The sequence below is a fragment of the Akebia trifoliata genome, chromosome 3 (assembly GCF_017979445.1).
Source record: "Akebia trifoliata isolate Shusen 1 chromosome 3, ASM1797944v1, whole genome shotgun sequence".
Taxonomy (NCBI): Eukaryota; Viridiplantae; Streptophyta; class Magnoliopsida; order Ranunculales; family Lardizabalaceae; genus Akebia; species Akebia trifoliata.
This window is the reverse complement of record NC_141377.1, coordinates 10,653,931-10,676,931: the sequence shown is the minus strand read 5'-3', so window position 1 is coordinate 10,676,931 and position 23,001 is coordinate 10,653,931. Positions and strand designations below refer to the sequence as shown.

Here is a 23,001-nt window from a genome sequence, read left to right as displayed (position 1 = left end):
TTTTCTTCTTAGAATACCAAATTTGCTTGGAAGTTTCTTTGCTAAGAATAGTTTCTAAGATAGAGCGATCAATTGCTTGGAAGAGGTAGTTCTTGGCCCTAAGATCTTTCAACTGCTGCCCTTCTAACTCTCCTTTCTGTGTATTTGTCGTTGTCGTTCCTGCTGCTGGTTCTGCTACTTCATTCTCAACAATCTGCTAATATTCTTTAAACCTCAAGAGATTCTCCATTAGCATGCTCCAATGATCATAGTGACAATCAAAACGTGGGATTGCAGGTTGCACAAAGTTGTCAGATGGCATGTTTTTATTTATTTTTTTCTCTGCTGCTGAAAGAAAACAAAATAAAGAAAGCTGCTGCTATATGACTCTATCTCACGAACTCTCTCTCTGTGTTTTGGTACCCACTCTTCTAACTTTAACCAAACTCTGATACCACTGGTGGCTGCTAAACTTTTTAAGATAAACAGAGCAAAAATCTGTTCTTTATTCATATTGAGAGTGGCCTAAATATAGGCTGTACAACTAACTGATTTGATAAAATGACTCAACCACTATTTCGTAAAAGTGGGACCTTAAAAACACATTCCTCACTACTAGAGATACAACCTTATGACCAGGAAACTATAAACAAATAAAACACAACCTCCTAAGGACTAGGACAAAATAACAGACCACATGACTCAACATTAAACAAAACCAGTAATATTAGAGACTTAGTCAAATCACCAATTTGTAGATGAAACTTTAACAGTCCTGTTAGGCGGTCCCTCTTATGTGGATCCACATGAGTTAGGTTTTGTTTAAAAAAAAAACAAAACAAAACCTAGCCGAATATATATAATAAAAAAGAGAGAGAGAGAGAGAGCCGCCATTTTTGGGAAGAAAGAATTTGGGTTTTTGTTTTGATCCTTCCGTCAGAGATTGGAAAATCATTTGTGGTTCGATCTTGATCAAATTCCAATATATTGTTCCTGACGACAAGTGCTACGCATCGACTGGTGTCGATAATAGATTTTCTTCTTCAGTTGTTCGATGAGATCTTTCTTATTCTTGTTGAAATCCACTTTATATAGTAATGAATTTGTTTTTAATCCAAGAATAGATATATTCTTGATGAACTGGTAGCCTCTAGATATCTTTTAGAGAAGACTGTGTATCCTATTATTATTCATAGTGGAAGTTTTGACTGGACTTGGTCTCGTGATTTTTTTTTCCTTCTCCTTGGAGGGTTTTCCACGTAAAAATTGTGGTGTCGTACTTGATTATATTTTATGCACTGTAATTGAGTTATTTTATTGCTATTGACTATTTAATTTATACAAAGTGGGTAGATAAATTCCGTTGTGCCTTGTGTTTGGTGTTCACCCCTTAACACGTCCTTATGCCATTCTCATGACTCTAACGTCGTGCCTGTGACTCTCACGCTATTCCTGTGACTTCGATGTCATGCTTATGGCTCTTACGCCATTCATGTGACTTTGATGTCCTGCTTATGGATCTTATACCATCCCTTGTGACTCTGATGTTGTGCTTATGACTCTCACGCCTTCCTCGTGACTCTAATGTCGCATTTATGAACTTACGCCACCCCTACAACTTTAATATCGCACTTATGGCTCTCATGCCATCTTTGCGACTTCGATGTCGTGCTTATGGTTCTCATGCCATCATCACGACTTTGATGTCATGCTTATGACTCTCATGCCATCCCTGCGACTCTGATGTTGTACTTATGGCTCTCATGCCATCCAGGTGACTCTAATGTCGCAATTATGTCTCTCGCACTATTTTATGGTTCCAACACCTTCTTTGTGATGCTCGCATTGCTCTCGGGGCACTCAAGTCATCTTAATAACATGAGTTGTCAATATCCCATTTCGTCCTTATGGAGCTTTTGTCATTTTTGCGATATTCATAATGCCTTTGGATGATGATGCCTTCGAATGTTCTCCGCAGTTCGTCATAATTTGCACCAAGGATTGCCCGTCACATAGCTTTTCATAATCTTTGCACCATGTAGGGCCTAAATGTAGATAATGCAATTTAAATGATTCAACGTGTGTGCCACGTGGATTGATCATATGTGAGGTGGACAAGCAAAGACAATGGGAGAAAGGTAATCAAGTCATTTCATTTCTATTTTCCCTATAAATAAGGCATAGGAGTGACTTCACGAAATGATGGATTCCATTCTCTCACAAGGGGGCTCTTCCTCCTCTCTCTCTCTCTCTCTCTCCCTCTCTCTCTTTCTCTATAACCTCATGTATTATAAGTCATTTAATAATTTTAGGAATAATGGAGCGGCTCCTTGGAGCTCGGGGATGTAATCCAGACTTGGACGTACCTGTGAATAAATTATGTATTGTCTTCTCTTTCTCTTTCCCCTTCTCTTTAATTATATCTATAAGGCTTATACCGGTGTAATACCAACGCCGAACAATCATGAAATATGGTTTAGGCGTTAGTGGGACTATCATAAGTGCCACTTGGCACGTGACTAATATAAAGGTCTTATCCTCTGTGTACATAACTAAAAAGTGGACATCAATAACAACTCATCTATTATATCACCAACGAATCAGATATTGTTTATTATGTTCAACTACTAAGTCAGTTTATGCACCAGCCACACAAGCCTCATATGGAAGCTGTCATGCAACTTTTAAGCCACTTAAAAATACCCATAAGCAAGGGCAGGGGCGGAGCCTTGATTTTCTTGTAGTGTGGGTAAACTATGGTTAGTTGTATAGTTGAAGAACTTGGATGGTGGGAAAATTATTTGTGCTGGAAAATACGAATGGAAGGGTGTGGGGGCAAATGGGGAGAGAGGTGAGGGTATGGGGACAAATGGGGCATGTAATTAGTTAATAATATAGAGGTGTCTCAAAGGTCTGTGGGGGCAATTGCCCACACCAGCTCCTTACTAGCTCTGCCCCTGAGCAAGGGATACTATTGTCCATTTCCAACTCTCTTCAACTATCAGGTTAAATTGATTTTGACTGGGCTAGTTGTTCAATTACATGCCGATCCACTACTAATTAATGCACATTTCTTGGCTCTAGCCCCATCTCATGGAAGTCTAAAAAGTAAACAATTGTTTCTCAATCCTTTATCAAAACTAAGTATCATTCTATGGATGTTGCTTGTTGTGAAGTTACCTGGCTCACCGACTTAGGTGTCACTCATCCTCAACCGACTTCTATTGGGATTAAGTAGTTGCCATGCACATCGTCGCCAACATAGTCTTCAATGACCACACAAAGAACATTGAGTTTGTCACTTAGTTCATGAAAAACTTCAGAAAGATTTGATTACTATCAAATATATTCCTACCAACCATCAAAGAATGGATATTTTCACTAAATCTATTGGCATAGAGCCTTTCCAATTTCTTTTAGTCAAGTTGGGCGTTTTGGATCCCACACTCGAACTAGAGAAATAAGTACTAGGAATGAAATTCAAAATATTGTACTTCAATCAATTAGGATAAGAATGTATATACCATTTGTTGTAACTTTGAATTTTAGTTTTCTTTTTCCTCTATAAATACATTCTTTTGTCCTAAATAAGATATAGTGAGAAAATTTCTTTAACATAAGTATTTCAACTTTTCATCATAGAAGATTGTAAAATTGAAGGGTGGGGGAAAGGGCCATGTCATCTTGTGGAATACATAGGGTATCTCAAATATTCACAAAGGCCAAGGGGCTTTCGAAATAGCTTAACACTTTTTTAGGGGCCCTCGAATTTCATAATAGTGGTCTAGAAAAATATGCTTTTATGATCAAATCAAGAAATTTTCTTACGCGATGAAATACGTTTTGGCCCATGTGACTATTGATTCCTGAAAAGTTTTTCAAAAGTTTGTTTTTCATCAAGTTGAGAGAGTTGGGGAATTTATATAAAAATTTTTATTCGAGGGGGATCATGTCCCAAGACCTGGAATATATCATCCCAAATACTAGTCAAATATCTTTACCTTTAAGTTACAAAAATCATATTAGAGCAAAAGCTTACAAACAATGCCCATAATTCAAATAATTAAAATATAATCCAACATACCTCTTACCTCATTTATAAAAAATATTCTTGGCCTTCTCCTCTCCAATTCACTCTGTAATATTAATTAAATGGAATGAACTTAGACGCTCAATAAGAAATGAATCATATTTATTAAGTTTGAACTATGGTTAAATATAAAAAGATTACCTAGAATATATTCGATATTTATAAAACAATCCATTTTCAAATTGCCAAAAATATATGAATCCCATTCAATGAAAATATCAAAATCACATTCATTAAAAATATCATAATTCAAACTCTAAGATTATCATTGAAAGTCAAAACACAATCTAGATCTAGATAAATGAACCAATACTCTAGAGAAATCTAAAATACACATTTTTCAAATTTAGGTTTAAATGCAACAATTCATGACAAGGTATATAAAGTAAATCTCATAAATATAATAAATTGGTCAAAAGAATTAAGTTTTACTTCCATAATAGAATGGACGATCAAATCTAAATAACTAGATATGCTTATAGTTTTCTAGATTACCATATAACTAACAAATGTAGCATTGGATACCAAGCACCACTCCCAAATAATTCAATAATCTAAATTAACAATTCTTATAAAATAATAAGTACAAATTTATTAAATCCTAAAAAATACAAGAACTGCTTAATTTCACAAACAAATCAATCTTTAATTAACTACTATTTTCGTTAAAAAAAAAAAAAAAAACCATTTTAAACTTAACGAAATTGAATAAAATATAGAATTAATTGCCAGAAATATAACAATCTGAATCTTTGATTGGTGTTGAAACTTCTTGTGCATCTAAAAAAATCTTGATATTCTTGGAATATTCGTGAAATATTTTAATTTCTCTATTTGTAGGGAATTTCTACAAATGATTTTATTTTTAGGATCTTGTAAGTTTATTAATAATAAAATTACAAACACCTAAGAATAATATAGGAAACTTAACCACTAGGCATTGGGTGTAGTAGCTAAGGCATCCCTCTAAAAAGGGAGAGGTTTTGAATTCAAGCACCCACAAATATTTATCAGTGCTTACCTAGTATGTGTGGTTTGTGGGGTTATTGCATGTACCCGGGGGATTTGGGCGAGAAATGGTGCTCTAAGAGGCTAGTTGCCTCGTCCCTGCTAGTCAGGCCTATGGGACCGGAACCCTGTCATAAAAAAAAAAAAAAAACTAATAATATAGGAACCTTGATGGGGCTAAAGATTAAAATAAATGAACCTAGGGGAGCTCCTCACTTCATTTATCGATGTGGGACTAATCTTAATCCATTTTAAATTTCTCTAACACATTAGTCAAACTTCTCCTCAATACCAATTTTTGAAACTTCCCTCATATAATATTTTAAAAATCTAAATGCTACAGTTTTAGCATTTTCCGCTTAAAATTTCAAAAGCACTTTTTTTTTTTTTTTTTTCTACCTTTGAAAACCACCAAAATTGAAATCTAATTGTTATATTCTGCCCTCCTTAGAAGAAATATACTCCTCTAAGTTTGCTTACCTAGACATTAAAAAATAGAATAATTTACCAAAACGGTAGAGTTTTTGAAATTATTTACCAAAACGGTACACTATTCAAAATATTTCCGAAAACGGTAATTTTACCGTTTTCGGAATTAATTTTTTTTACCAAAACGGTAAAAACAGTAAAATATATTTTTTTATACCGAAAATACCCTTTTTTTGTTTTACATATGTATTTATAATTTTAACCTTAAAAAAATGAAAATCCAACTTAAAAGATTCACTCTCTTTTGGTAATCCAACAATCATATGTATTTACAATTTTTTTTTACCAAAATCAATTTTTTTTTTGTAATTTAAGTCAAAAAATAAAAAAGGGTATTTTCGGTAAAAAAAAATACATTTTACTGTTTTTACCGTTTTGGTAAAAAAAATTAATTCCAAAAACGGTAAAATTACCGTTTTCGGAAATATTTTGAATAGTGTACCGTTTTGGTAAATCTGCCTTAAAAATATGTGGATACTTCTTTCTGATTTCATCCTCTAGAAAAACATCAAAATCTCTAATTAATAAAATGACTTTCAAAGTCAACTTATTTTTCTCTTTTTAATAAATATATGTATCAGCATATTTTAACCACAATCCCATTTGCTTGAACTAAATCTACTACACCAATCATTCATAAATCTCTTCATGTTACCTACTTACTACATTACACATTTCTTTACCAAATATGATTTTACATAAATACTTCCAACAATCACATTATATATATAACATGTATAATTTATAGGATTTCATCAGTTCAAGCATCATCTTTGCATTGCTACTATAATGCATTAATAAATTTTAATTTTTTATTCAATACACTTCCTCAATATTAAATTCTCTATTAATAAATTTTTTACAAACTTAAAAGTTGGAACATTTGCTTTATCAGTTTCTTTCATTCCTTTTTGGATAACCTATAAAATTAAACCTACTCAATATGAGCACATTGATAAATAAAAGATTGATCTGATTAGGTTAGGAGTCACCACCTAGTTTTATGATCGATGTATCAAAACAAATTCTCGATGACAGAAAATGAGATGGTCCACATGAGAAATTGGGTTTGGGGATCATATTTTGGATTGGAAGGTGTTAGACACCAACCCTGGGTGAAAAAAAATTTTTTGTCTCTATCAATATCAATGAATGTTACATTGCAAATAACATAAAATAAAATTGTGAAGAAGATTTTACTCGAAGAATAAAAATAGGAGTTGTTGTAATTGATTCCCTTGGGAATATATGAAAGAGATATAAACTCCTTCGTAATAAATTTCAAATTCCCAAATTTCTCTGGTTGTACATCAAATCTAGTTTTCTAGATGAATATTATACAATCATCTTGATGATCTTTGAGTTTTTCTTTATTTTTTTGAATTTTTTGTGAGTTTTTGCAATGATTTTAATGAAGAAATAAAGGTATATTGATGCAGGTTGTAAACATTTCAATTTGCATGGGCCCACTCTAAAATATACCCAAAAATGCATTCCAAACTCAAATACCGATAAAAGGGTCAAAAGCCCAATCTACTCTTTTGCAAAAATAAATGGGTCTAAAACCTTTAAATAAGCCTATGGGCTCCCAATAAACCTACATCTTTTCTAAGCTCATTCACTTTCCAAGCCCACTATATGCCTAAAGTTGTTCCAAACCCATTCCTATTCTCAACTTAAAACCCAGTCACTTTCGAGGCCCATTATCACTCTTAAACCCATTCTAAACTCAATTTCTAATCTGAATCAAATACAATTTCACAAAACCCCTAATCCCCGTCAATTCAAAATCATATCCCTCACATTCAAATTCAAATTCCAATTCCTTGATTTCTACTATAACCAATCCAAATTCCCTAAAATCCTTAATCTATTCCAACCCCTGAACCAATTTCTAACTTAAACCAATCTCTAGACTAAATCAAAATCCCCAAACCAATCTTCCTAACCAATTTCTAACCTACGCCATAATCAACCACTTCAACCTTAATCCCAATTTCAACTTCCCAATAAAAACAAATCTAATTTCCAACCCATTATCTAAGCCCATTGTATTTCAAAGTCCTTCCCAAACCTACTCATCCCAATACCTAAACCCATAGTATTCCATGCCTCAATCCTAGCCTATTGACCCATGTCAAGGTCCAACAAAGCAAAAAAAGTTCATTCCCACCACTTTGTCGCATGTCATCACCTCCCTTATTCTCTCCAATTCAATTAATAAAATCTCATTATTACCTTAAAAGCTACTCAAATCATTATTTTACCATACCACATGTCATCATCTAATCTCATCATTTTTTTTTTTTTTAAATTATCTTACAAGCCAACCTTATACTACATATTATTTTTCCTTAATCAACTCGCAAAACCCTTCAAAAGCTATTCATGTTTAGGCCATTTGATTGATAAATTAAGTAAAATACACTTTTTATAGGTCTTTTCGAATGAGACCCACGCAAATTGGGATGTTTACATAATGAATCTTCATTCTCATATCAAATTGGAGTTGCTCTTACTAAATTATGAGGAGTGAAAGAATCTATGTACACACCAAGTTATGTTGTGGCAATGCCATGAAGAACAACACATTGAATAATGTAATAAAGAAGAATGTTGATAATATGACATCATTTTTGGCGCATGCCCTTGACGTGTTTGCTCATAGCCCAACAAATGTTTGACATGTGTGAATGACATTAGCAATAGAGAGAGTTTCTCTTTTCGCCCGTTGCCCACATATTTATGTTTTTGGATTTCAAATCTTAAAAAAGGCCATTGGGCCCACATTGATTATTACATCAACAATCCAACAACAAAGCCTTTTAGATTTCATGAAAATATTCATATTAAAAAAAAAGATACTATTTTTTGAGCTTGATCCAAGATATTGAAAATGAATGGTCATTGAGCACTCAAATTTAAAATAATTATTTTTTTAAGTTCATATAGTTTTGTCCTCTACAACAACATTGCATCGGATCATGTTTTTGAGTGTCAAAAGGTGATCAGATCGGAAAGTTTTCTCTTTTTCACTATGGGCAAGAGAGAGAAAGGGGCATGTTCCAAAAAAGTCGTCATACTATCAAAATTCAACAAAAAAAATTACTATTTCACTTAGAAAATATAATAAATTAATTTTTGAAATATTTGACATGTAGAGAGAGGCATTCATGATCCATGTTAGTAGCATAGTTCTAAAACTTGAAAACTCAAATCAAATGTCTACCAAGTTTGAGTCAAGTTGAAAGCCCGTGAACTGATAATTTGTATACGAAAAATAAAAATAAATTGACTTTATAAATATTTTTAAAAATGTTTACCTTTTGTTCTTTTCAAAATATTATATATAATCAAATAACTCCATTGAGTTTCTAACCTGATTTAGTCTAATTTCAAGCTGATTTGACTCAATGATTTTCTGATTTGAATCAACGAGATGTTTTCCATTTTTCAACCAACTCACCTCGAAACCCATTCGACTCGACTCATTTCATTACTTTTTTACCCCCGTTGGATCGCGGTTGGTGATGACTGATGATTGATGCATCCAATCCATAACCCTTACACGTCACATGGTCCCTGCTTCAACGGATTAATCCCACATCGATCAAATGTATAATTTCTTGTAAATATTTATAAACCAAAGAAAGAGAAATACACGTCTCTTCGGAGACATCCGATAAAATTGGAACAATACAGAGAAGATTGACACACACAAATAGAGAAATGGTCCAAAATTTTTTTCTTTTTGATTTCTTTTTCTATAAACCAGACTGATTCAGGAACCCTAATTTATTTGGAGTTACAATCCAATAGCGTACAAATTTTTTCTCCCCATTTATGTGATTGTAGTTTGATCGAATTGAGAAGGTAAGAGAATTAGATTGATTTAAAAACCCTAATTTATTTGTGATTTCTTATCAAATAATTGAAAAGGTTGGTTCTATGGAGTTACAGTCAAATAATGCACAATTGATTTTCGAAAAAATGCCTAACTTGCAATTGTTTGTTTTCTGTCTCTTTGATACATAAATGTTTTCCCCTCTGTTTGTAATTGGTGTGTCCATCTTAATGTGCAAATTGGAGAGTAAGTTCTTTGATCTAATCTACATTTTATTGAAAATCTCTAAATTCTAGGGCTTTAAGTATAACTATTAGTTATGGGGTGTTGATGGAAGGTAGTCTGATAGTTATAACTGTATTTGAAAATTAAGCTATTTGAACTTATGGGTTTATACACTTCTTGGTAGTTTTGTCATTTAAAGGCGTCTTAGTAATCCAAGGGTTTAATCAGAAACTCTATAATCTGCACCTTTGAGGTAGCATTGGTTCACTTGACCATAGTAAGCAAGTTTGGGATTGGTACGTCCTCACCCCAACCCTGGCAGCATACACGTACCAATATCCATAATCCCACACGATTAGGCCCAGGTCCATGATTTAGATTTCAAATTCAGATGATAGTTGGAGATTTCAGTTTCATATGACAATTAAAAAATTCAAATTCAAATTAAAGCTTAGATCATTTTCAGCGACTCTTGACAAACTACTATTGGTGGTTATTAAAAAGAGTTATTTCAAATGATTTTCATCCACACATTTCGAACTCCTCATTTAGTTATAAATTGGAGGATTCAGACAGAAAATACAGAGAGAAAATAAGTCAGTAATAAGGAGGCTACCCACCAATCCAACATTCTATCCTTCATCCCTTCTAAATTTTTTATTTGTAATTTTCTGACTGGATTATTGCTATAATCTGTTTTCTTAGTGTAGAAAGTTGTCAATGTTTTTCTACCAATGTTATCTTACTATTTTATGAATAAATAAAGTGTTAAATTGACGATTCCGACTTAGAATCGTATCAACTTGACTTGGGAGCATCATGCCTACCAATACAGAATTGGCACAAAAAGTGACAAATCTACGACAACAACTTCAAGAACTCACTACTAAATTAATCAATAATGAAATCGGGTTCAATGATCCAAGAATAGAAGAAACTGAAGGATTTCGTCACCAACCAAACTATCTTCGATCTGTTCGACTGGATTTTCCTCGATTTAATGGTGAGGATCCCGCTGGATGGATTTTCAATGCGGAAGAATTAATTTCAAATGATCAATCAAATTCCAGATGAGCACATGATAGGGCTTGCGGCTGTACATCTCACTGGAGATGTCGTACCTTGGTACCAATGGATAAAGAGAACCCTTGGAGATATCACGTGGACACAACTTACTAGAGCACTTTGTACCCGGTTTGGGCCCTCTTGAAAGTGATGATCCTAGCTAGGCAACCTCAAAGCTTCGGCAAACATCCACCGTAAAAGACTATCAAGCGTGTTTTGAGCGATTAGCCAAGCATATTCCACAATTACTTTAAGTCCTTTTTAATCGGTTGTTTCATCTCCAGATTGTGCGATGAAATTCGAGTAGGAGTTAAAATCTCACAACCATCGAGTCTAAACCATGCTTTTCAAATAGCTTCATTACATGAAAAGGCCGAAAGGATACAACACCAACGAAACCGAACACCAACCTATTCCAAGTTGTCCCAATCTTCGTTGGGGCAACAAACCATGGAAGTATTAAAACCAATTAAGAGGCTAATTGTTGCAGATTTGCAAGAACAATGTCGGAAGAGATTGTGCTATAACTATGATGAAAAATTTTCTCCTTTACATCAGTGCAAGGCTCAACTGGCTATAATAGTAGGACCCGAGCATGAATAAATCATAGAGGAAACTATTTTGGAAGAAAAAATAGAACCATCAACAGATGTTCATGTCTCTGTCCATGCTTTATCAGGAAATATGGGGCCAAGAACTATGAGAGTGAAAGGATTCCTTAAGCGTCAACCCATATGTGTGTTGCTAGATTTAGGTAGCACACATAATTTCATTAGTCCAAATATTGCAAAAAATCTGGGATGCCAAGTCTTGCAAGAAGATTCTTTTGAAGTTTCCATTGCGGATGGAGGATAAATCTGAAGTAAAGGCCGATGCATAGGAGTGCCACTCACTCTCCAAACTTTCTCATGCAACATAGACTGCCATGTTTTTCCCTTGGGAGGAATTGACATGGTCTTGGGCGCTCAGTGGTTAGCTACTCTTGGAGAGATACAGTGGAATTTCGCATTACTCCGCATGTGCTTCACATATCAAGGAAAAAATTATACGATCCAAGGATCTTTTAATGCAACTCCAGAAATAGTTGGAAATCGGAGTATCCATCAGCTTATTGAACAACAAAATTCTGGTATGTGTGTATAATTATTTTCTTTACAAGGGGAAATGTCACATTTACCTTGGTTGGAGGATTTAAAAAATGTACTCGAACCATACGATGTCATGTTTGATGAACCTAAAGGTTTGCCCCCTATTCGATCTCATGATCATCGGATTGCTTTAGAACCTAGAAATCGCCCTACTAATGTTCGGCCTTCTCAATACCCATATTTTCAAAAAAAATGAGATCGAGAAAATTGTGAGTGAAATGTTATCATCTGGAATCATAAGGCCAAGTTCAAGCCCTTACCCTTCACCGGTATTACTAGTGCGAAAGAAAGATGGCACATGGTGTATGTGTATAGATTATCGGGCCTTAAATGCGATTAAGGATAAATATCCAATACCATTAGTTGATGAATTATTGGATGAGGTGCTCATTACTTCTCAAAATTGGATTTAAGATCGGGATATCACCAAATTCGGGTTCGAGAAGAAGATATACCCAAGACGGCATTCAGAACACATGAAAGGCATTACGAGTTTTTGGTAATGCCATTCGGACTCACCAACTTTCCATTAACATTTCAAAGCCTAATTAATGATATCTTCCGAAAATATTTTAGAAAATTCATCCTTGTATTCTTCAATGATATATTGATCTATAGCTCGAGCTGGAAGGAACATTTAGAGTAAGTTGCAAAAACTATCTAAATTCTCTATGAATATCAACTCTATGTGAAGCCGTCAAAGTGTGTCTTTGGTACAACTAGCGTGGAGTATCTTGGGCATATCATTTCATATGAAGGTGTTCAAGCAGACCCCAAAAAAATTGAATGTATGGTACAATGGACAGAGCCCAAAACTATCAAAGAATTACATGATTTCCTAGGGCTCATTGGGTACTATCGAAAATTTATACAGAATTATGGGCAAATAAGTGCACCATTGACAAAATTGCTAAAAAAAAATTCTTTCCTATGGGGTCCAGAACCAGCCAAGGCCTTTGAAGCTTTAAAATATGCTATGACCAATGCACCGATCTTAGCATTACCTGACTTCACCAAAACCTTCATAGTTGAGTGTGATGCCTCTGACACTGGAATTGGAAGCATTCTCATGCAAGAAGGACGTCCAATAACTTATTCTAGCAAAATTAAATCTGGGAAAAATATTGGATTGTCAACTTATGAAAAGGAGATGTTTTCTATAGTCCATGCAGTGACAAAATGGCGACCATATCTCCTTGGACGACGATTTATCATTTGGACAGATCACAACAGCTTGAAGCATCTCTTGAATCAACGAATTGTGACAACATCGCAGCAAAAATGCCTTACAAAATTATTGGGATATGATTATGAATTGGTGTACAAAAAGGGGGTTGAAAATTCAGCAGCCGATGCGTTATCTCGACGTTTTGAAAATGGATCTATTGCAGCTATTTCGTCAATTACATGGCCAGAGTTGGAGAATGTTCAAGCCACATACAACGGTGATACCGCCATACTCAAGCTAATTCATAGACTTTCACAAAGGGAAGACATTGCTCATTACACATACTAACGGAATACTAAAGTACAAAGGGTGATTAGTGATTGGATCATCAACCCCACTTCGCTCAAAAATCTCGCATGACTTACATAATTCTGCAATGGCTGGACATTCGGGATACACAAAAACATACAAAAGAATTTCTGCAAATTTCTATTGGCAAGGTATGAAGAAGGATATCAAAACTCATGTGGCTGAATGTGACATGTGTCAACTTCACAAGTATGAACCTCCCGGACTCTTACAACCTCTTCCAATTCCAAAACGAATATGGAATGAAATATCCATGGATTTCATAGACGGGTTGCCAATTTCTCAAGGAAATGGAGTAATATTTGTGGTTGTGGATAGGCTATCTAAGTATGCTCATTTCATAGCTATATCATATCCTTACACAACATCTTCCGTGGCACAAGCTTTTATTAATCATGTATTCAACTTACATGGTATGCCCACCTCTATTGTTAGTGATAGAGATCCAATCTTCACAAGTAACTTTTGGAAGGAACTATGGAAGTCACAAGGGACAAAATTGAAGATGAGTATTGTTTTTTATCCCCAAACTAATGGTCAAACTAAGGTAGTTAACCGTTGCCTTGAAACTTATTTGAGATGTTTTACTAGTGATAAACCTCATCAGTGGGCACGTTGGCTATCGTGGGCTGAATGGTGGTACAATACCACCTACCATGAATCTACTAAGTTATCTCCATATGAAATAGTTTACGGCCAAACTCCTCCAATCCTACAAGGGTACTCTGGTGAGTCAATTGTACACAGTGTAGATCTTCAACTTAAGGATAGAGATCGCACTCTGAGAATACTTAAGGAAAATCTACAATAGGTACAACAACGGATGAAGCACCAAGCTGATAAACATCACACTGACAGAGAATTTCAAATTGGAGATTTGGTGTATTTACATATCCAATCGTACCGACAAACATCGATAGCACTTCGTCGATCTATCAAGTTATCACCTTGCTTTTATGGGTCATATATAGTTATCGAACGTATCAATAAGGTTGCTTACAAATTACAATTACCAGCCAATTCTAAAATCCACCGTCTTCCATGTATCTTATTTGAAATAAGGTTGTGGTGGCCGTAGATCTTCCACTTTTGTGTGATAATGAAATTTTACAAGAACAACCACAAGCAATCCTTGATCGTAGATTGGTGAAGCAGGGAAATAAAGCAGCGACAAAAGTTCTTGCTCAATAGGCCAACATAACACTAGAAGATGCAACTTGGGAAACATGGGAGTCTCTACAGAGGAGGTTCCCTGATTTTCAACCTTGAGGACAAGGTCATTTTTAAGAGGAGGGGAATGGTATGTCCTCACCCCAACCCTAGTAGCATACATGTACCAACATCCATAATCCCACATGATTAGGCCCAGGTCCATGATTCAGATATTAAATTCAGATGACAATTGGAGAATTCAGTTTCATATGACAGTTAGAAAATTCAAATTTAAATTAAGTGTGTGTTTGGTAACACTTCTGAAGTCTGAATGGAGGTGGTCCACCATTAAAATTCAGACTTCAGATGTTATAATCTTGTTTGTTTATTTTCAGATTTAAGAACAAGAAGACATTTTCAGCCGAAAAAAATCAGCCATAAAAAGTTGCTGGACGAAGTTCTGAAATCTGAAAAAATATTTTATACCTAAAATACCCTCATCAAAATAATTATTTTCATCACTTATCCCTCTTTTGTAAAAATCTTTAAAACCTTACCTCTTCTTTCTCTTCTACATCTCCTTCATGTCCAACTCGGCTGTCAAGATCTACAAAGGTATGTGCATCTACTACTCTATTGTTCTTCCTTGATCGATTAATATAGCATGTGAATCTCATATTGAGAAAATCTCAAAATCAAAACTTCAACAAACAACCAAATCAAAAATCAAAACTTCAACAAAAACCCAAAATCAAAACTTTAACAAACAATCAAATAAAAAATCAAAACTTCAACAAAAATCCTAAAATCTCAAATAACCAACCGAACCCATTATGGAGAAATCGAACCATTTTCAACGTCTTTCCTTATTTCTCTCTCCATCTTCTCTTTATCTTTCCTTCTATCTTTTTTGTTTTTCTTCTTGCATAAAGTTGGGTCATTAGACGAATAGAGAGAGAGAGAGAGAGAGAGAAAGAAAGAGAGATGGATAGGTTTTGTTAGGTGTATGAGTTGTTTCCTTAGTCCTTAGGTGGACTCTTTAGGGTGTATGAGTTGTTTCCTTGGTCCTTGGATGGACTCTTTAGAGTGTATGATTTGTTTAATTGGTTATTGTGTTTTACTTGGTTCTTGTATTTTCTTGGTTTTGATAAATTGGAGAGAGAGAGAGAGAGAGAGAATAATATAAATGAGAGAGACGAAAAACAGAAAATTGGAAAAAAATTTATATTATTTTATATATTAATGATTTGTTTTTGTACTTTGAATGAGAATTCAATTTGAAAACAATACTTTTGGATTGTTTGATTTGTTAGGAATTGAAATTAAATATGTAGATGGTTTCATTATACATGTTTTTTGGTTAACAATTTATTATAATTACAAAAAGGTAATATTGTCAAAATGATCATTATGTTTTAAAATTCTGTTTGTAACCAGAAGCTCTTATAAATTATAAACAAACAACTTTTCCAGAACAAGATTCCAGATTTCAGATTTCAGACTTCAGACTTCAGATTTCAGACTTTAGACTTCAGACTTCAGAAGTGTTACCAAACATACCCTAAAGCTTAGATCATCTTCAGCCACTCTTGACAAACTACTATTGGTGGTTATCAAAAGGAGTTATTTCAAATGATTCTAATCCATACATTTCGAACTCCTCATTTAGTTATAAATTGGAGGATTCAGACAGAAAAGGTAGAGAGAAAAGAAGTCAGTAATAAGGAGGCTATCTACTCTCGAAGTGGACTATCAATCCAACATTCTATCCTTCATCCCTTCTTAATTTTCTCTTTGTAATTTCTGATTGGATTATTGCTATAATATGTTTTCTTAGTGTAGAAAGTTGTCAATGTTTTTCTACCAATGTTATCTTATTATTTTATGAATAAATAAAGTGTTAAATTGACGATTCCGACTTAGAATCGGATCAGGGATTCAGCAATTATTCAATAAGGCTAGTTTAGTTTAATTTTAGAAAAAATTGGAGGTTATAGAAAAAATATTGTCTTTAAGCAATAGAATAGGTGCATTGCGGAGTTAGGGTTTCAAGAGGTGAAAGAGTTAGAGGTTAAGGTCTTAAGGATGAGTCTGTTGATCACATATATATTTTGACTCAATGATTTACTGATTAATTTCGTGAATTAATTGGGCAACATGTTACTTGGTGCCGAATTTTTTGGAGGAAAAATTCTTCAACTAGGGTTTGAGGAACATTATAATTTTGTGATCTTCTCATTGTTTTTTGGAGCAGGTTTGCACAGAGAAGCCTTATTAACTTGACTTTCTTTCACTGAAAAGTATTTCTAGAGAAACTGAACGTTCTGATTGATGATGCTTTCAGCTTCTATTATTTTTTTCCTCCTTTTTTGGTTGGTAAATTGTGACGACAACTATTCAAATTGCTTGAGCTATGATCTAAAACTATTGGTGGTGCTTGTATGATATGCGTAGAGAACATGGAAGATCTCGGCAAAGTCCTAGACAGGTCATATCTTTATTTACTTGTGCTTTCGGCATATTCTAATGCATAGGTCTTAGCTTTTGCATCAACAAGTATCGGATTAGGGCTTCTTTACCTTATTAATAATAATCTTCTATTCATAAACTTCTAAGTAATAAACTATGTTTTATGTTTTACTAGTTTCTTATTTGTTGGTTCCAAATAAATTTTTTTCTTAGTTATTAGACGCTACCAAACGAAATTATGCAATTGAAATGAACTATTATAAAAGTTTTTCTCACTAGAGTATTTTTACCGAAATCAATCAAAAATTACATAAGAAATACCAAAAACAATCTAAGTTCTTATAATTCTGTTTCATTAATTAATTCTTTAGATTCTTTAAAATGGTCGCTTGATATTCTAAATTTGATTAATCTTTTGTAACATTCCTTGAAAACCCATATCATTTTTGTAGAAATTTGAACCATAAATGAGAATTTTTTTTTTATATGTAAATTTAAAGTTTTCCTTTTGAAAATCTCTGTGTATTTCTATAAGCTCGGGATCTTTAATGGAACAACATAACTAAAATAAGAGATTTTTGTTGAATACCCATGAAACCATGGTTCCCATGCAGGACTTACTATAGCGTCTTTAGAATTGAAAGTTCGATTTATTGATACCTGCCTTCGAGAAATATAATAAAGGTAATTTTTTGGTGTAAATAATGGGTTACTTAATCTATTTAATATTGAAGATTGTCTCTTCTCATAGATTTTTGTGAAAGTCAGAACTCAAAAACCCAATTAATAATTACATGTTTCATATGTGCGATTCAAGAAAACTGAAGAGTGCAATTTGTAATTCAGAGAAAATAAAAAATAAGAGAAAAAAAAAATAGTATGGAATTGATAGAATGGTATCTTGTTTACATTTAAATTGTGAACAATAATCAACATTGCCCAGCTAGCATGATGTGATAACTTTGGGGTCGATGAAGGTCGGACAGGCAAATGTTGTCTCTTTTTTCCATACCACTTGTCTTCAATTTCTCCAATGCAGAAGGGGAGAGAACATTGTTGGAGGGAATGAGAATGAATATTCGGTTTTTGGTTGAACACTATTACTGGTGGGGTGGGATTCAAGCAGCAATCTTGCTTTACTGACAGGGAAATTAAAGGGTCCTTCAAGACCAGCTAATATCACTTCTCCCATCAGACAATTTGTGTCCATTCTCTTTGAAAGTGCCAAAGTAGATGCTGTCTAGTTGGCTGAAGTGACAATTATGTACATAGAAGCTCCCACCAGCTTTCTTTCCTCTTATTTTTAGGAAAATGCTGGAGTGACTTTAAATTCACTCTGTTTCACACTTTGTTGACATGGATGTGTGTATGGAACCGTAGATGCTTTTCATCGAGATATGAGTGGAAAGCATCTATGGTTCTGTGTGCACATCCACATCAGCAAAGTGTGAAATGGAATGAATTTCAAAGTCTCCAGCATGACTCTTATTGTTATTTGTATCATCTATTTTATTACCAACTGAAATTCTTCTTCCAACCAGGATTTCAGGGTCTGCCAAGGAGTCGTGAGTTACCTTCATTCTTCTTTTGTTCCGTTGTCCCCACTAATTTCTGTGTACTATCTGCCCTCTTATTTCTGAATGTTTTGTGTTTGTTTCCCATTAATATTTTGTAAAACAAACATCGAAAATTCAGAAGTGAGGCCCCAGCATGAATCATCTTCATGCCTTTTTCTCGTTAAATAGGAAACCAGTCCATGGCTAGTAGATCATCAACTATATAGGAAGAAAAAAAGGGGTCTGATCAAATTCTGGAGCTCAATGACTATGTCTCAAGCTAGAAACATTGGTTTGCCTCTGATGAATCTTGTCAGATTTAAAGAAGCACCCATCTTACAACAACTGTATTTGGAGGAGCAGCTGCTTCGGACCTCTTCAAAGAATTGGTGCATCATAAATGATAGAACAAATACTCCTACCGTCGTCATTGGTATATCTGGGTAAGATTTTATTAATTGATCAGGTTTGTATTCTGAAACTGTGTTTTATATAGTCTGAACATATATGGAATGATTATCATTTTTTAATTAGGTTTAATGGTACTGTCTGTTATTATATACTTTTACTTCATAAGTTGCCCTGACTTGGCCAAGTTACTTTTGGCTCAAGCTGATCACTGAATCATGTAGAAACATGCCTAGCTGATGAAAACAGCTGATTTTCTGACAGAAGTAGGTCTTAAAGGTGACAGGAAAGGATGAAGCATGAGTCAACTTTTAGAGTTTATGCTTTATTTTGTTCTTGTGTTTGTTGAGTAATGCACAATAGCTAATGGAAGAACTTATTTTGGGTTATGTGATTCTCTTCGTAGGAAACCTTCTGAACTTCTTCAGCTTGAATCCGTGATACGAGACTGGGTTCCTGTCGTCAGAAGGTTTGCTGGGGCAGGCACCGTTATTGTTGATTGTGGGACACTATTTGTCACTTTTATATGCAACAAGGATGATGTTCCTTGTGTACAACCATATCCTCGTCCCATCATGTCTTGGAGCAGCCTGTTGTACAAAGAAGTGTTTCAAGGAATTGGTGATTTCCATCTCCGTGAGAATGTTACATATAACCAAATTTTAATTAAAAATAGACTAACTAAGAAAACTATTTTTGAGACCTTGATCTTTTCTTATTTATGCAGCATGATAATCTTCCTCCATAAATTTATCCTCAGTTTCTACTTTACATGTTATTTAGAGTTATTAATTCCAAACCATAATATCATTAATCCTTGAGACCTGGAACACATATTAGACAATTCTTTTTCTGTACTTCTTGTTTTGGTTGATAGAAGAAAAGAGCTGTTATTGGCACCACAACTTTCACTTATTTCACCCCAATTATAAAAGTAAAAAATAAGTCAATGGATGAAAATAAGTATAAGTTAGGGTGCTAATGGAAACTCTTTCTCTCTATTTTCATTTGTTAGATTTAAGATTTTATATGAGCCTAATCCGAGTTGTAAACAACTGCTGAAGTTGATTGAATGTGCTATAATACTTTGTAGTGTTGAAATAATAACTTGAATCGAACTTCTGTAATGTTTGAATGGTGTGATTTTATCTTTAATTAGTGTGATGAATAATTTAAGAAATTGGATCGTAATAAGTAAATGTTGGGGTGCTAATTACAGCTCTCTAAAAGAAACTAGACAACCTATTGTATAATTCAACAATTCAAATAAAGGTTAGGTATGACTGTATGACTATTAATATTGGTACAAGTTTTGAAGGTCTACCACTCATTTGAGGGACATGTAGTGGTTGCAGGTGATTCTTTTAGTAGGCGTTTATTATATTTGAGGGTCCTTGGCAGTTGGTGTGTTTGATCAATTTTTTATTTAAGTTATCCTTTTCTATTTTGTTCAAGGACTACCATATAAGTGCCCACAAGGATTTTGCAGGTATGAATTAGCAACATTTGTATATTAGGAATGGCTTTAACTAGTTTTCTTTTGTTCTTTCTGTAATATTTTTTTATCACTCACCGATAATATAAGAAATAAAGAAAAAAACATGATTTTTAGGGAAACAAGAAAAAATGTCTTAGTACTCAGTAGTTTTCTTTTGGGTCTTCATGTCTGTTGTTCATTGCTGCACCACACTCAAGTGTTTGTTACTTTGTTGTCAAATGCTTCTAGGTTTTTCTATGTACAACAACTCCTTAATTATCTATTAAATTTTAGTTTGTAAACCTAATTACATAGGAAGTAGGGACTGACATGAAGGATGATTACTCTTTCCGAAGCTGGGAAATATGTCCATGCACTTGTAAGTGCAACCCTTCATCCAATTTCTAGAATGTTAATTGGCCAGAGGTGGTTAAATGGCTGAAAATAGGTAAAAGGGAAGATGTTATTTTCCCTAATAAGGATAATTCTGTGACCGTCTGTGTTAGTATTAGGCTTGCATTGCCAGTCCCAAGCCCAGTTTGACATCCTGTGCAAAATAGTCGAACTAAATCTTAACATTGATTTTCCCTAATAAGTATGCCATTGTGTATTCAAAGAAGGCATTCTAGCGGGCTTTAAGGATGGTTTATTCTTTACCTTCCATGTCTTAAGGATCCATTTTGGGCTCTCTGACAGTTTCTCATATGGAATCTCTATCTTCTTTTCTTATCACTATTGTATTAGTGGATAAGAAGGGTTTTCTTCACTTCAATCTCTATCCTTCTACGTTTATTTTCTCAAGCCCTCAACAGTCAAGAGAGGCAACACTATCTTTTTATCTTTGTTTTTTGCAAGTGGTGCTTTTGAGATTGTTTGTGTTTAACTTTTCCTCTACAACAATTGTTTTAAGTTCTCTTTAACCTTATAAATGATCTCTTTATTGTCTTCGTACATTTCCAAATGCTTCTCATATATGTTTCTTATTTGGATAAGTAGATCATATGGCCTACATAATTGTGACCAAGAAGATAAATATGCTCGAATATGATACATGTTCTTATCTGGTTCTAGATTATGTGTCTGGTAACCACAAGTTTGGTGGGAATACCCAATCTATAACAAAAACCCGGTGGATCCACCACACATAATTTTTATGGGATTATGAGGTTAGGAATATGGCCTACCTGAAGCAACTTGTACGAGCTCCTGAATGTCGATCAATATACTTTTCATTCCTACTTCATTCTTTTGATTATCATTTTTTAAGATGTTTTCCATTGCAATGCTTTTCATAATAGTATTTGTTCATAATCACCATCATCATCTACTGCCTTTTTACCTTAAACGTGTTTGGAACTTATTTATTAAGTTGGTAAGAAAAAAATCTGTGGATTTGCACGAATGAAACATTATTAGGTTAGATACATGAGATGATGATTAGGGAGTCCTATTATTAGGTCAGAAATTACTAAAGAAAGATTACATTGGGTGGGGAGTGTGGGGGGATGGGGGGAGCTTATGACTTGTAGGAGGCACTACTTGTAATAGAGTTGGAATAGCAAAGTGGAAGAAACTTTGGTTAGGAGAAGTTTTAAAAGCTCTAGGACGAAATGGTATCTGTAGAGATTTGTAAATCTGTGAGAGGTTAGCTAAGTTCAAGAAAACTTTGGATACTATTTGGATCAAAAGAGGAAAAGTATCATATTACATATTGTAGACACCCCATTTTTGCACTCGCCTGATTAATCAACTCGTCAACCCGATTGCAACGGTTCCCAATGATGGATGATTATTCCAATGCTTTATTTTGTTACCCGAAATGTTTCATAAATCCGGCTAATGGTATCTCGAATTGACACAAAACCTTAGAAATCACGCTACGTTAGGAAAATACGACTCCAGAAACATATAAATCATCATCTTGTAAACCCAAAAAGAAGCTTCACAATAAAAATCACTAAAAATTGGTCAAATTACCAAAATACCCCTAACATCAAAACAATCATAGAGCCTACGTTACGATTAGGAAAATCCTCTCGAGTACATAAAATAACAAATCGAAATCAAATAAATCATTTCACCAATTTTAACAGAATTCGACAAAATTACGAAAATGCCCCTCATAAAGTTCATAACCATTTCACATAAAAAATTTCATGAATGACACAAACTAATATTTCCATTGAATGCTTTATGAAAAATCGATTCTAAAACATCCTAGAACATTAAAAACCGACTTAAAACGTGAAAAGTCCTCTCCGGGGGTAAAACGGTAATTTCACAATTTTTATAATTAAAAATTTCGAAATTAATAAATAAAACATTAAATAATTAAAGTGAAATATTAATGAAATTAATTTAAAATTTTGAATTAAAAAATCGATCAATCGGACTTTCAAGTAAAATTGTTGAGGGTTCGTGGGATATTTCTTTAAGGACCCCTCCATTTGGGGGTCCAAAGAATTAAAGATATAATAGAGGAGGGTTCTCCAAAAAATTAAAGTCAATCAAGCAAGACTAAGGTCAACATATTAAAGTCAATCAAGTGAGACAA

At 34.0% G+C, this 23,001-nt stretch overlaps 1 protein-coding gene and 1 pseudogene across 2 annotated transcripts; both read left to right on the top strand.

Moving 5' to 3' along the window:
* Positions 1 to 9,229: 9,229 nt before the first annotated feature.
* LOC147405970 (U6 spliceosomal RNA) lies at positions 9,230 to 9,310 on the top strand (annotated as a pseudogene).
* Positions 9,311 to 16,235: 6,925 nt separating this feature from the next.
* LOC147405969 (uncharacterized) lies at positions 16,236 to 21,794 on the top strand. Of its 2 annotated transcripts, XM_086433876.1 has the most exons (3): positions 16,236 to 18,270; positions 18,548 to 19,005; positions 19,377 to 21,794. In XM_086433876.1, exons 2-3 carry the CDS (start codon positions 18,827 to 18,829, stop codon positions 19,789 to 19,791), a joined length of 594 nt encoding a protein of 197 aa, XP_086290002.1. In that variant the 5' UTR covers positions 16,236 to 18,270; positions 18,548 to 18,826; the 3' UTR covers positions 19,792 to 21,794. The 2 variants fall into 2 exon arrangements, with proteins under 2 accessions (XP_086290002.1, XP_086290001.1); XM_086433875.1 differs by having other exon boundaries at positions 16,236 to 19,005.
* Positions 21,795 to 23,001: the final 1,207 nt, after the last annotated feature.

Excerpts from the sequence above, each read along its gene's own strand:
- LOC147405969 (XM_086433876.1), top strand. The coding sequence starts at position 18,827 with ATGACTATGTCTCAAGCTAGAAACATTGGTTTGCCTCTGATGAATCTT. Across the intron at positions 19,006-19,376 it reads GTCGTCATTGGTATATCTGG|GAAACCTTCTGAACTTCTTC; the intron begins GTAAGATTTTAT and ends TTCTCTTCGTAG.